This window comes from Heterodontus francisci, chromosome 30 (genome assembly GCF_036365525.1).
Source record: "Heterodontus francisci isolate sHetFra1 chromosome 30, sHetFra1.hap1, whole genome shotgun sequence".
NCBI classification, from domain to species: Eukaryota; Metazoa; Chordata; class Chondrichthyes; order Heterodontiformes; family Heterodontidae; genus Heterodontus; species Heterodontus francisci.
The window spans coordinates 19,121,317-19,135,822 of record NC_090400.1 but is presented as its reverse complement, the minus strand read 5'-3'; the positions used below and the strand labels follow the sequence as shown (position 1 = coordinate 19,135,822).

General features: G+C 43.8%; 1 protein-coding gene across 1 annotated transcript in view; it reads left to right on the top strand.

Moving 5' to 3' along the window:
* tmem132e (transmembrane protein 132E) overlaps positions 1-14,506 on the top strand; it is a 679,389-nt gene that overhangs the window by 629,683 nt on the left and 35,200 nt on the right. Inside the window, exon 8 of the mRNA XM_068009881.1 lies at positions 2,738-2,929. Coding sequence (XP_067865982.1) covers positions 2,738-2,929 — 192 coding nt within the window. The remainder of the gene's footprint in view (positions 1-2,737; positions 2,930-14,506) is intronic.

Genomic DNA, 14,506 nt, shown 5'->3' with positions numbered 1-14,506 from the left:
CAAACTTCCTTGCAAGGCATGGAAGGGAGGACCAGCTAAGCCTCCATATGAAGCCATGTGCCACAGATTGACGAGTGCAAAACTGCACACTCAAACTAAAAATCAGTGAAGAACGAATACACAAAGAAAGTATTTTCAACAATAAAGGCCATGTCCGTTACTCCTCTGTAAGCTTCATAGTGTGCCAGCCATGAGGCGTGGCATTACATTTAGCTCTCCAACTAGGCAAGTTTTAAGAAATGATGAAAATGTACAAAATAATAAAGCAGAAAAAATATATTGTTAACTATTTACATGTGTAATATTGTTGATTTGACCACCTGTGCCACCTTCATGCTCATAATTCCTTAAGTTTGCGCTTCCTCCCACTAAGTCTTCATGCAACCCCCACATCAACAGCTGAGGTGGGGGCAGTCTTCTCATTGCGCTGCCCTGTTGCTGTGGACAGCCGTGGCAGGTCTCCTCTGGAGCTATAGGGCCATGAGAGCTTCATTCTACTGGGGTCTCCTGCACGAGTGCAGGATCATCCCATTTTGCCTGCTGGAGGTAAGGGGGTCATTGTCGAGGGGGAGTAAGAGGACAAGCTGCTCACCCTGGGGGCATCCTGAGAGAAAGACCCCAGGGCAGCTGGTACACGCTCCTCCACCATCTAGGTGCACAATGGCACCTGTCTGTCTTCCTGAGGGAAAGGGGCACCCAGAGGGAGGTTCAGGTGCCTCATCCCCCTCTTGCTCAGCCACTGCTGTACAAAGACCATGGCTACAGGGATGGATTACAGGTCAGAGCGGATATGGGTCAGTTGCTCATCCTGGCCCTCCATGGCAGTCGCCACCCTCTTCATGAAGGAAGCCATATGCTCACATGCCTAGAACATGGCGGACGTCATGGCTTGCATGAACTCCTCCATTGCCTGCACAAAGTTGCGCATGATCTCTGGCATCCCTGACATATGTTCCCCATATGTTTGCTGCATTTCCAGCAGAAGTCTTGTGCCTTCAACCAGAGGACCATCATCAACACGGGGCTCAGCAGGGGCCTGGTCACCAGCAGACCTCTGAATGTCAGGGGACCCGGCTGTAACATTCTCCCTCAGGTGCTAGGAAGTGTCTGTGGCGTGCGCACCAGATTGTGACCCTGATTCTACATGCAACCCCCCACCTCCCCTGTGGATGGTGTGGATGTAACTGCACTGGTGGAAGATGCAGAAGAGGCAGGTGATGGTGTACCGTCTGGGGCATTGTTATCATCGCCCAGAGCTGGAGTCAACAGTTTGTTGGCTTGCCTTTCTTCCTAGTCATACGATTGTGGGCACCTGCAGTGAAGAACAAACAGAATCACATTAAGAATCATCACAGCATCAGCTGATCATTTTTCGTGCAGTCCTCCTGTGTGCCCATAGGGAATGAACAGTATGGTTGGCTCTTTATCCTTATGCCTAGACAATCCAGCCTCGCCATCCGCAATGGCTCGCCTCCTCCTCTGCTGGAATCAGGAGTCTAAGATCTGAAACACCACCCGCTGTCTTGGTGCACTCACACTGATTGTGTATCTGCTTGTCCTGCACGAGAAAGTGCTAAGTTAATGACATGTCAAGTGACATCTAACATCCCTTATCTACATGCATCCCCATCACTCATTCTGGCTTGTCAGTCACATGCTGCATCCAAGCGCAACCAGACTCCAGATTTCCACATTCTCCGGACACAATTGCTATGTGGCACCAAGGTTGATCATGCATTCACCTGCCTGGCATGGGTGCCCACTGATAGACATAAAGTTTTGAGGACCCCACAGATACCATTGAAGATTTGGCTGTATCACTTACCCTCGACGATTTGAGCAGGTCTTTGACAAGTTTCCTACACTTGAACCCAGGTTCCTCGTTGAACCTCATGGTTTGACACCTCCTTCGCACCTCCGTCCAGGCCACCTTGGTCAGGCAGGATAGTCTTCTGATGCCATCTGTGGGAAAGAGGACCTCCCGCCTTTCCCTGACGGCTTGGAGGAGCACAAGCAGGAAGGCATCACTAAACTGTGGGGCTGGTCTGTGTCTACCAGCTGACATCTTGCCGTTGGTGATGAAAAATCCAGACAAATACAACGTGGGGTGGTGATGGTGTGGGAGAGGGATGGGTGAGGGTGGGTGAAATGTTATACTAATTTAAGGAGACAAAATGGAGAATAATCTGCCAAAAAGAAATGGCTGCACTGATGAGCCTGAATGATTGTACTGAAGGATTATTTATAGCCCTGACGTACATGATGCTTCGCTGAATGATGGTGGGTTCCACCAGTGAAAAGCGCTCGCCACCACATGATCGCACATGTCTCCCGTGCCCACTGCTGTCCCTTTGGTTTTTAATTACTTGGAAATCAGCAAAAAGGGAGGGAGCGGAAGTGCCGCCCACTTCTAGTTCTGCTGTTGGATAAAGCGCGACATGGATAAAATCTCCCCCAGTATTTGGAAGAGATGTATACAATTCTAAATTTGTTACCTATAATTTTGATTATGATTGGGTCTGAATCTTCATTTTCTATTTAGCAACCTTTTGCTTAAAGGATTATTTGATACCAGCTATTCTTGTGGCGTCTGTGATCAAGATTGCCCATTTATTGCTGAATTCGGAGCAGTTATTTAGGTTATCCTGAAGAAATTTCATACCCTCAGCTATGTTTGAATGTCTATAGTTTAAATATACCTGCATTGCATACATGGTGTTCTCTTGCATTCTTTCAGGTAGTCTCCCCACTGATGGAGGTTGTACTGGGGGAAGTGCCACTGACAGTTGCTGATGATAAAGTCACCATCACTGACCTCCGAGCAGAACTTGTCTCTGGTCTGTCATTGAGCCTCGAATCTAATCCTGGAACCAGCCACACTTTCATCGCCAAGACAACGGCCCGTCAGTGCCTACAAACACTCAAACAGGTACCAGGGTGATATTCTCTATAAGAGAATAGCCACTGATTAACTTACCATTTGAAAAATAGTATTTGTTAGGAGAAGTCCAAGGCACATCAGGATACGTTCTTCCTCTACAGAGAAAACAGGGGCACAGATGCATTATATAACATCTTTGCTCCCTTCGTGTCTAGCCAAGCTTTCCTTCGGGTTCACCATGGGTTGTAACTGAGTCTGGCTCCTGCAGTGTATTTCCAGCCTCCCATCTAATTTTCCTTTGCCTACTCATGCTATATTCCCAGTGTTCAGGAGGGCTGGAAGGCTAGGAATAGACGAATCCCTTGAGGAATATAAATACAGTAGGAAGGAACTTAAGCAAGGAGTCAGGAAAGCCAAAAGGGGTCATGAAAAGTCATTGGCAAACAGGATTAAGGAAAATCCCAAGGCTTTTTATACGTATATAAAGAGCAAGAGGGTAACCAGGGAAAGGGTTGGCCCACTCAAGGACAGAGAAGGGAATCTAAGTGTGGAGCCAGAGGAAATGGGCGAGGTACTAAATGAGTACTTTGCATCAGTATTCACCAAAGAGAAGGACTTGGTGGATGATGAGCCTAGGGAAGGGAGTGTAGATAGTCTCAGTCATTTCATTATCGAAAAGGAGGAGGTGTTGGGTGTCTTGCAAAGCATTAAGGTAGATATGTCCCCAGGGCCTGATGGGATCTACCCCAAAATACTGAGGAAGGCAAGGGAAGAAATTGCTGGGGCCTTGACAGAAATCTTTGTATCCTCATTGGCTACAGGTGAGGTCCCAGAGGACTGGAGAATAGCCAATGTTGTTCCTTTGTTTAAGAAGGGTAGCAAGGATAATCCAGGAAATTATAGGCCGGTGAGCCTTACGTCAGTGGTAGGGAAATTATTGGAGAGGATTCTTCGGGACAGGATTTACTCCCATTTGGAAACAAACAAACTTATTAGCGAGAGGCAGCATGGTTTTGTGAAGGGGAGGTCGTGTCTCACTAATTTGATTGAATTTTTTGAGGAAGTGACAAAGATGGTTGGTGAAGGAAGGGCAGTGGATGTTATCTGTATGGACTTCAGTAAAGCCTTTGACAAGGTCCCTCATGGCAGACTGGTACAAAAGGTGAAGTCACACGGGATCAGAGGTGAGCTGGCAAGATGGATACAGAACTGGCTGGGTCATAGAAGACAGAGGGTGTCAGTGGAAGGGTGCTTTTCTGAATGGAGGGATGTGACTAGTGGTGTTCCGCAGGGATCAGTGCTGGGACCTTTTCTGTTTGTAGTATATATAAAATGATTTGGAGGAAAATGTAACTGGTCTGATTAGTAAGTTTGTGGACGACACAAAGGTTGGTGGAGTTGCGGACAGTGATGAGGATTGTCAGAGGATACAGCAGGATATAGATCGGTTGGAGACTTGTGTGGACAAATGGCAGATGGAGTTTAATCCGGACAAATGTGAGGTAATGCATTTTGGAAGGTCTAACGCAGGTGGGAAGTATACAGTAAATGGCAGAACCCTTAGGAGTATTGACAGGCAGAGAGATCTGGGCATACAGGTCCACAGGTCACTGAAAGTGGCAACGCAGGTGGATAAGGTAGTCAAGAAGGCATACGGCATGCTTGCCTTCATCGATCGGGGCATGCAGTATAAAAATTGGCAAGTCATGCTGCAGCTGTACAGAACTTTAGTTAGGCCACACTTAGAATATTGTGTGCAATTCTGGTCGCCATACTACCAGAAGGACGTGGAGGCTTTGGAGAGGGTACAGGAGAGGTTTACCAGGATGTTGCCTGGTCTGGAGGGCATTAGCTATGAGGAGAGGTTGGATAAACTCAGATTGTTTTCACTGGAATGACGGAGGTGGAGGGGCGACATGATAGTGGCTTACAAAGTTATGAGCGGCATGGACAGAGTGGATAGTCAGAAGCTTTTTCCCAGGGTGGAAGAGTCAGTTACAAGGGGACATAGGTTTAAGGTGCGAGGGGCAAAGTTTAGAGGGGATGTGCGAGGCAAGTTCTTTACACAGAGAGTGGTGAGTGCCTGGAACGTGCTACCGCGGGAGGTGGTGGAAGCAGGTACGATAGCGACGTTTAAGAGACATCTTGACAAATACATGAATAGGATGGGAATAGAGGGATACGGTCCCCAGAAGTGCAGAAGGTTTTAGTTAGGCAGGCATCAAGATCGACGCAGGCTTGGAGGGCTGAATGGTCTGTTCCTGTGCTGTACTGTTCTTTGTTCTTTGTTGGGATGCCAATTGATACCTGATGGTATGACCTGCTCTGAAACCCAGCCTACTGCAGGTAAAATTATTTATTGTTAACACTCCCTTGCAACTGCCACTCTGATCTCCCGGAACATTTGAATCACTCAGGACATTCTCAGCAACCAGAAGGTGCTGATTTTTTTTATTCGTTCATGGGATGTGAGTATCGCTGGCAAGGCCAACATTTGTTGCTCATCCCTAATTGCCCTTGAGAAGGTGGTGGTGAGCCGTCTTCTTGAACTGCTGCAGTCCATGTGGTGTAGATACTCCCAAAGTGCTGTTTGGAAGGGCATTCCAGGTTTTTGACCCAGCAAAAGTGAAGGAACAGCAATATAGTTCCAAATCATGATGGTGTGTGGCTTTGAGGGGAACTTGTAGGTGGTGATGTTCCCATGCGTCTGCTGCCCTTGTCCTTCCAGGTGGTAGAGGTCACAGGTTTGGAAGGTGCTGTTGAAGGAGCATTGGCGAGTTGTTGCAGTGCATCTTGTAGATGGTAAACACTGCTGACACTGTGTGCCAGTGGTGGAGGGAGTGAATATTTAAGGTGGTGTATGGGGTACTGATCAAGTGGGCTGCTTTGTCCTGGATGATGTTGAGCTTCTCGGTGTTGTTGAAGCTGCACCCATCCAGGCAAGTGGAAAGTATTCCATCACACTCCTGACTTGTTCCTTGTAGATGGTGGACAGGCTTTGGGAGTCAGGAGGTGAGTTACTTGCCACAGAATTCCCAGCCTTTGACCTGCTCTTATAGCCAAAGTATTTGCATGGCTTTTAAGTGGAGCCCACCTGAGGAATCTGCAGCTATACTTAGATTTGCACGTTATTTTAGGTGCACCGCACAGTAAGGGTAGGGGCAGGGTGTGGAATATTGGACTTGTGGCTGAAGTTCCCCTTGGCCATGAAAAATGGATGGAAGAGGGAAAACACATAAACTTTCTTCCTCACAGACTTTACACATCTTAGGCGCAGTGCACCTCTCAGGTACCCAAAATGGGAAATCTTCCCTATTGTGTTTCTACCATAAATAGACAGTTAGTCAAATATCACATGCAAATTTATTGCAATTTGTTGTGAGGTTGCACAGCTGAGGTATTCTATGCATCCTATTTGTATTAAGATCCTATTGGTAGCAATTGGTCATTACAAAGATTGTGTAGGCCATTCAGTCCCACAAGCCTGCTCTATTGTTCAATAAGTTCAAGGCTGATCTTCTACCTCAACTACACCTTCCTGCACTATCCCCAAATCTCTTGATTTCCTTAGTACCAAAAATCTGTCGATCTCTTACTTGAATATACTCAATGACTGAACATCCACAACTCCCTGTGGTAGAGAATTCCATAGGTTCAAAACTCTTTGAGTGAAGAAATTTCTCCTCACCTCAGTCCTAAATGGCTGACCCCTTAATCTGAGATTGTGACCTCTAGTTCTCGACTCCCCAGCCAAAGGAAACATCCTCCCAAGCTGCTTAAGAATTTCATATGTCTCAATGAGATCACCTCTCATTCTTCTAAATTCTCCGAGAGAATATAAGCCTAGTCTGCTCAGTCTTTCCTCATAGAACAATTCCCTCATCCCAAGAATCAGTTTGGTGAACCTTTGTTGCACGTCCTCTCGGACAAATATATCTTTCCTCAGGTGAGGAGACCAAAACTGTACAGAGTACCCCAGGTGTGGTCTCACCAAGACCTTATACAATTGCAGTAGGACTTCTTCACTCTTGTACTCCAATCCCTTTATAATAAAGGCTAACATACCATTTGGTTTCTGAACTGCTTGCTGTACCTGCATGTTAACTTTCTGTGATTCATTTATAAGGGGACTCAGATCCCCCTGAATGCCAACATTTCCCACTCTTATCAAAGTATAAAAAAATTCTGCTTTTCTATTTTTCTCTACCAAAGTGGATAACTTCACATTTCTGAACATTACATTTCATCTGCCAAGTTCTTGCTCACTAACTTAACCTGTCCAAATCCTTTTGCAGCATCTTTGCGTCCTCCTCAAAGATTACTCTCCTACCTAACTTTGTATTGTCAGCAAACTTGGATACATTACATTTCAGTTCCCTTACCTATGCCATTGATATAGATTGTAAATCGCTACACTGATCTTTGCAGTACTCCACTAGTTACAGCATACCAACCCAAAAATAACCCATTTATTCGTACTCTGTTTTCCATTTGTTAACCAATATTCAATCCAGGCTAATATATTATCCCCAATCCCATCAGCCCTAATTTTGTGTAATAGCATCTTGTGTGGCACTTATGGAATGCATTTTGAAATGCAAGTACACTATATCCACTGGTTCTCCCTTATCCATCCTACCAGTAACAACCTCAAGAAACTCAAACAAATTTGTCCAACATGATTTCCCTTTCATAAATGCGTTTACTCTGCCCAATCATATTAAGATTTATCACATCCCTGATAATAGCTTCTAACGTTTTCCCTACTAATGATGTCAGGCTAAATGGCCTATAGTCTCCTGTTTTCTCTTTCCCTCCTTTCTTGTATAACGGGTTTATATTTGCTACCTTCCAATCCATGTGGACCGTTCTAGAATCTAGAGAATTCTGGAAGATCAAAACTACTGCATTCACTATTACTGTAGCCACTCTTTTGAAACCCTAGGGTGTGGGCCATCAGGTCTTGGGGATTTGTCTGTCTTTTAGTCCCATTAATCTCTCCAGTACTATTTCCTTACTTAAACCCTTAAGTTCCTCATTTTCACAAAGCCATTGGTTCCCCATTGCTCTTGGAATGCATTTTATGTCTTCCACTTTGTAAAGACAAATACAAAGTATTCCTTTAGCATCTCTGCTATTTCCTTATTCCCCATTATAATTTCTCCTGTTTATGTTTCTAAGGGACCCACATTTACTCTCGCTAATCTCTTCCTTTTTACATACCTATAGAAGCTTTTGCAATCTGTTTTTATGTCTCCGGCAAGTTTGCTCTCATATTCTCTATTCTTTTTCTTGTTTTATTTTATAATGCTCCTGTGAAGTGCCTTGGGACGTTTTATTACATTAAAGGCGCTATATAAATATAAGTTGTTGTTGTTGTTGTTCAGCAATTTCTTGGTCATCCTTTGCTGAATTTTAAAATCCTCCCAATCCTCAAGCTTAGTACTCTTTTTGGCAACATTAGTTTAGAGATACAGCACTGAAACAGGCCCTTCGGCCCACCGAGTCTGTGCCGACCATCAACCACCCATTTATACTAATCCTACACTAATCCCATATTCCTACCAAACATCCCCACCTGTCCCTATATTTCCCTACCACCTACCTATACTAGTGGCAATTTATAATGGCCAATTTACCTACCAACCTGCAAGTCTTTTGGCTTGTGGGAGGAAACCGGAGCACCCGGAGAAAACCCATGCAGACACAGGGAGAACTTGCAAACTCCACACAGGCAGTACCCAGAATTGAACCCGGGTCACTGGAGCTGTGAGGCTGCAGTGCTAACCACTGCGCCACTGTGCCGCCTCTTCCTTCAATCTACTACTATCTTTAAGTTCTCTTGTTAGCCACGGTTGGACCATTTTTCCTGTGGGATTTTTATTCCTTAAGGGAATGTATATTCATTGTGAGCTACGAATTAATTCTTTAAACATTTGCCATTGCTTATCTACCATCATATGTTTTAATATAGTTTCTCAATCTACCTTAGCCAACTTGTCCCTCATACCTACTTAGTTTTCTTCATTGAAATTTAAGACTCTAGTTTAAAACATAGATTTAAGTAGATAGTTACTGATAACTGTACTTCACTGGAATTTATACTGTCGTACCAGTGTATGGCCCTGAAATTTCCTCCTCTGTTTTGCTACAACTATACAAATCCCTGGTCAGACCAGATCTGGAGAACCATATACAGTTCCAGCCACTGCAACTTAGAAAGGACATATTGGGCTTGGATTGATTGCAGTGCAGATTCACCAGTTTGTTTCTAGGGTTCTAAGGGTTAACTTATACGGAGAGTTTACATAATCTAGGTTTATATTCATTGAAATGTTTTGATTGAAGGTTTTAGAATATTTTAAGGAACTGATAGGATACAGAGGGAAAAACTTTTTCCATTGGGTGAGTCTAGGACAATGGGATATAACCTTAAAGTCAGAGCCAGGCCATTCAGGGAAGAAGTTAGGAACCACTTCTTCACGCAAAGGGTAGGAGAATTGTGGAATTGTCTCCCACAAAATACAGTAGATGCTAGCTCAATTCATAATATTAAATTGAAGATTTTTGCTAACCAAAGGTGTTAAGGGGTATCGTGCCAAGTTAGGTAAGTGGGGTTAGGACACAGATCAGCCATGATCTCATTGAATGCTGGAGCAGGCTCAAGGGGCTGAATAGCTTACTCCTGTTCCTATGTTCCTAAAATAGAAGAGACAATATTCTGAAACCTTGAGCACTGTTTCAGAACACTGTTCTAAGACAAAACCTGTTTATTTTTAAAGCCATTGATTAAATCGATGATTTAAGAAAAATGTGTATTTATACAGAGCCTTTCATATCCTCAGTACAAAATTACTGCACAGTCAATGGAGCATTTCTCAAGTGTAATCACTGTTGCAATATCGGGCAATATGACAGCCAACTTGCACACAGCAAAATCACACAACAGTAAGACAATAAATGGCCGGATCATCTGTTTTAATGATGTTTTAGGGTACATGTTAGCCAGGGCACCAAGAGAACCCGTCTGCTCTTCTTCAAATAGTGCCATGATATCTTTTATATCCACCTGATAGGTCAAACAGGGCTTCAATTTATCTGAAAGTGCAGCATTCCTTCAGTATTGTATTGAAGGGTCAGGCTATATGCTGGACTCTCTGGAGTTTTGGTTTGAACCCACAACCTTGTACCTCAGAGACAAGAGTGTTACTACTGAGCCAAGGCTGACACTTAGTTAACGGAATCCTTAATTTTGACAGACATAGGGTTGGATTCTAAGAGCTCGCCGTCAATGTCGGCAGCGAGCTCAAAAAGTGGCGGCCATGTGGAGGGGGCTGGCTGTCTATCACGACAATAGGATCAGCTGCCTGTACACAGGTGCTGGCGCCATTTTTAAAGGGCAGTCAGCCCTGCCGGCACATTGAAATTTTTAAAGAAATAACCCCCTAAATTAAATAAATAAATTTATAATACCCCTTTCTCACCCCCCCCCCATTAACAATTACAGTAACTATTTGCCCTTTCCCCCCCAAAACACTTACCTTTTACATCTGACCCCCCACAAACTGCACAAAGTTTAAAGGTCAGCCCTTCCCACCACCCAACACCCATTGCGCTTGTTTGACCCCGCTCCCCCTCCAACAGCACTGAAAATCTTACCTCCTCCCCACCAGTGTGGCGCCGCATTTCCCCAGATGGGGATTTGAAGGCATGGGAGTGCTGGCCGCTGCACCAAACATCCTGGTGATTCCTCAAAATCGCAGCTAAGTCTATTTAAATGTATTCATTTTCATGATTTGAATATTTTAATTGAGGTCCCATCGCCCAGCAGCGAGGGGATGGCCACGGAGCCTCGCCGCCACCGGGAGGATCGGGCCGTCCCTCACGGCCTCGAGGTCCATGGCGGACCTCGTCCAGAGTCATCTTCAGGCTCCCCCACCCCACCAGAACTCGATGCCTGGGGAGGGGGGGGGAACAAAATCCAGCCCATAGTGTTGGTGCTCCCACTTCCAGCTGAGAATTGCAACAAAAAATTGTAGCCCGACATTTTTTATTCGTTCATGGGATGTGAGCATCACTTGCGAGGCCAGATTTTATGCCCATCTCTAATTGCCCTTGAGAAGGTGGTGGTGAGCTGCTTTCTTGAACTGCTGCAGTCCTTGCACCCCAGGTACACCCACAGTGCTGTTAGGAAGGGAGTCCCAGGGTTTTGACCCAGCGACAGTGAAGGAACGGCGAAAGGAGTGAATGCAGTGCAGCTTCCCCACTGGTATATCTGAATCATGGAATTCCCACTATGTATGACTGTTGAGGATGATATATGGTTGTTTTTTTGAGACTGGAAAAGGTACTGTGCCTTGATAGAATTAGATTGAATGTTGCACCAGGCAGCAGCATTATATTAAAAGGAATTGCCTAAGCTTGTGAGGAGTGATGGTAGATAATAGTTCCTGTTATCCCCTGATATGCTGTTATGTGTATGCACTGATGAAAACCCAGTTAACTTGCACATTGAGTAGGCAGGTTTTTTTTGCTGAATAAGCTCTATGATGCACTAATTAAGCAATAAAAGGAGTCAAATTAAGACTGGATTATGCAATGCACAGTGATGAGTGAGATAGGTGTATTTTAAGCTATTAGTGGCAGCTGTTTTGGAACTGGTTTCAAATAAAAACAGTTAGTTCTACTTTACAGTAAATCAGAGTAACCCAGTGGAGGACTGATGAGTACTGCCCGGTAGAGATTTGGCTTCAAACTGACATCATGTTAGACATCAAGGCTAAGATTGGGTGACCCCTTAAGAATTATTATGACATAAATTACTGATGAAGCTATTTAAAATACTCCCTTAGAATGTTTTAAGTCAAGATAATAGGCAGGAGTAATTCCAGGAAATCTAATCTTGAGGTTCTGTTGATGACCGCATGAACAAGACTTCATTGCCATTGTCCCTGAATCCAAAGACATGTTCGGGGAATTTAACTCCCTCCATCCAATGGGAACTTACTTCGCTTGCTTTTCTTGATTTTTTTTTTCAACATTTCTTTTGGTGATATCATTGGAGAAAATGTTTTTGAAGAATTACTGAGCCTGATTGTGAAGGATGAAGAACGCTAAAGTTAAGTAGAACCAGCATTATCATTAAGACCTAGATGAGCTAATATTTCTTCCACTTAATGTCAACCATACCAGTATAATTCTTTTATTGGCTTCCACCAGCACCGGCACAGTGTCACAGTGGTTAGCACTGCAGCCTCACAGCTCCAGGGACCTGGGTTCGATTCTGGGTACTGCCTGTGCAGAGTTTGTAAGTTCTCCCTGTGACCACGTGGGTTTTCGCCGGGTGCTCCGGTTTCCTCCCACAGCCAAAGACTTTCAGGTGATAGGTAAATTGGCTGTTGTAAATTGCCCCTAGTGTAGGTAGGTGGTAGGGAATATGGGATTACTGTAGGGTTAGTATAAATGGGTGGTTGATGGTCAGCACAGACTTGGTGGGCCGAAGGGCCTGTTTCAGTGCTGTATCTCTAAATAAATATTCGCTTATTTTTAAAAAATCATTTGGGGGAGAGGGTGCCGTAGTGGTAATGTCACTGAGCAAGTAATTCAGAGGCTGTCGACATAGGTTCATATCCACCAGAGCAGCTGGTGGAATTTAAATTCAATTAATTAATAAATTCAATTAATTAATTTTTAAAAATCTGGAATTGATAGCTAATCTCAGTAATGGTGCCATGAAACTATTAGCAATTGTTGTAAAAACTCATCTAGTTCACTAATGTGTTTTAGGGAAGGAAATCTGCCATCCTTACCTGGTCTAGCCTATATGTGACTCCAGACTCACAGCAATGTGGTTGACTCTTAACTGCCCTCTGAAATGGCCTAGCAAGCCACTCAGTTCAAGGGCAATTAGGGATGGAAAACAAATGCTGGCCTGCCAATGATGCCCACATCCCATGAAAGAATAAAAGCAAAGTTCAGTCAATGTCACAGTCTAGTGAAGTGGCTATTCTGCCACCTTCCAAAGTCAAGGAAGATCACAGAAGGGCACTTGATTAAACTAGTATACTGAAAAAAATGAAGAAAATTTGATCACTGGACATGCTGCAAATTTACCTCGATATCTAGGCTAATGAATTTTTTAGAGGCATACTTGGTGCAAGCTTACTTCAGATAGTTGTCTGAGATGCTGAAGCTCCCCAAACAAATCTAAAGTAAAAGAAGGAAAATGCAACATTGATTTTACTGTAGTGTTTAATATCACAAATGGTTGTTGGCCACTCTTCTACCAATATTTGAGATATCATTATGCTTAGCTAAAAATACAATCACCAAATTCTGGCTCAATGTACCCACAAATATGGCGTTTCTGTTGGCAAATTATCCTACAACTGCCTGATGAGCTCCTATAAAGTACCTCTCAGCTATTTAAATGAGGCATTAACCGTTTTAAAATAAAATAAACTAGATTAAATTAGCAGAGAAAGGAACTTGATACAAGCACATTGATGACTTTGCTGACAATAATTTATCGCCTATGGTTATTACTCACAAAACCAAAACCCTAGTTAATAATTTTCAATTGATTATTGATTGGAGATTTACCATGTGCTCAGGACATTTTTACTTTTCACAAAACACAAATTTCCTCCCCAGCCAATGATTTCAAAAACAAAAGAGAATATTGCCTCTTTTGGCTTTGACAACTTTCTGAAAGGTAGCAGAAACCATTGCTACTTCTGACAGCTTACTATAAATGTGCATGATTGTTCATTCACTAAAGTAAATATATGGTAGCTGTTGGAAAGTGAACTATAGATCCAGTTGTATTATTGACACAGCAACTGATAATCTTTATATGAACAGCTTTTGATGCAACACCTGTGGTTATATTTTGCTCTGTGTATGAAAGATAACAAAAATGTAAATGTGGCTAAACTAGGCACTAATAGTTCACAGGCCAAAATGAATGTAAGAAAAGTGAGAAAAAGAAAGGGAGGAAATAGCTTGTTACAGTCTCATTAATAACAGAAGAGGATGGTAAGCTTTATGTTAAGAAATGCAGAGATAAGTTGGGGCACATCCGTTTTCAGGCGCAAACCAGGTGGCTGGCATGCCAAAAGAGCCCAGCTCAAGGACCACGCGAGATTGGTCGTTGGACTTCATCTTAATATTTCAGGTGAGCCAACGGCACCTGTCACACTTCCAAAGGCAGCTCAGTGCTCTGGTCCCCTCCAATTTTGGGCCACCTGCCTCACTGGCAACGGCGCTAAGGTAAGTCCTGAGAGGGGATTGGGAGTAGAATGGGATGGGGACCGGCAGCTGCTCATAGTAGTGTTAAGGAGCCTAGAAGTGCACTCCTGCTTCTCCCAGCTCCACATTAGCTAAGTAATTTTTAACAACTTATCTTTTTGGGGACAGCCTGCTGCGGTCCCTTTCGGTATCACTAGTCAGGCTGCATCTAGGCCAAGTAAGAGTGTAGTAGGTGTAAACCTGCTCTGCTCAGCAGAAACACATTTCTTTGATAAGTCCTAAAACAGCTATTAAGCCCCTGGAATATGCTAATATTTTAGTTGACCATCAAGGATATCTCTACAATGCTCGAACCAGTGTGATATTGGACAGGGC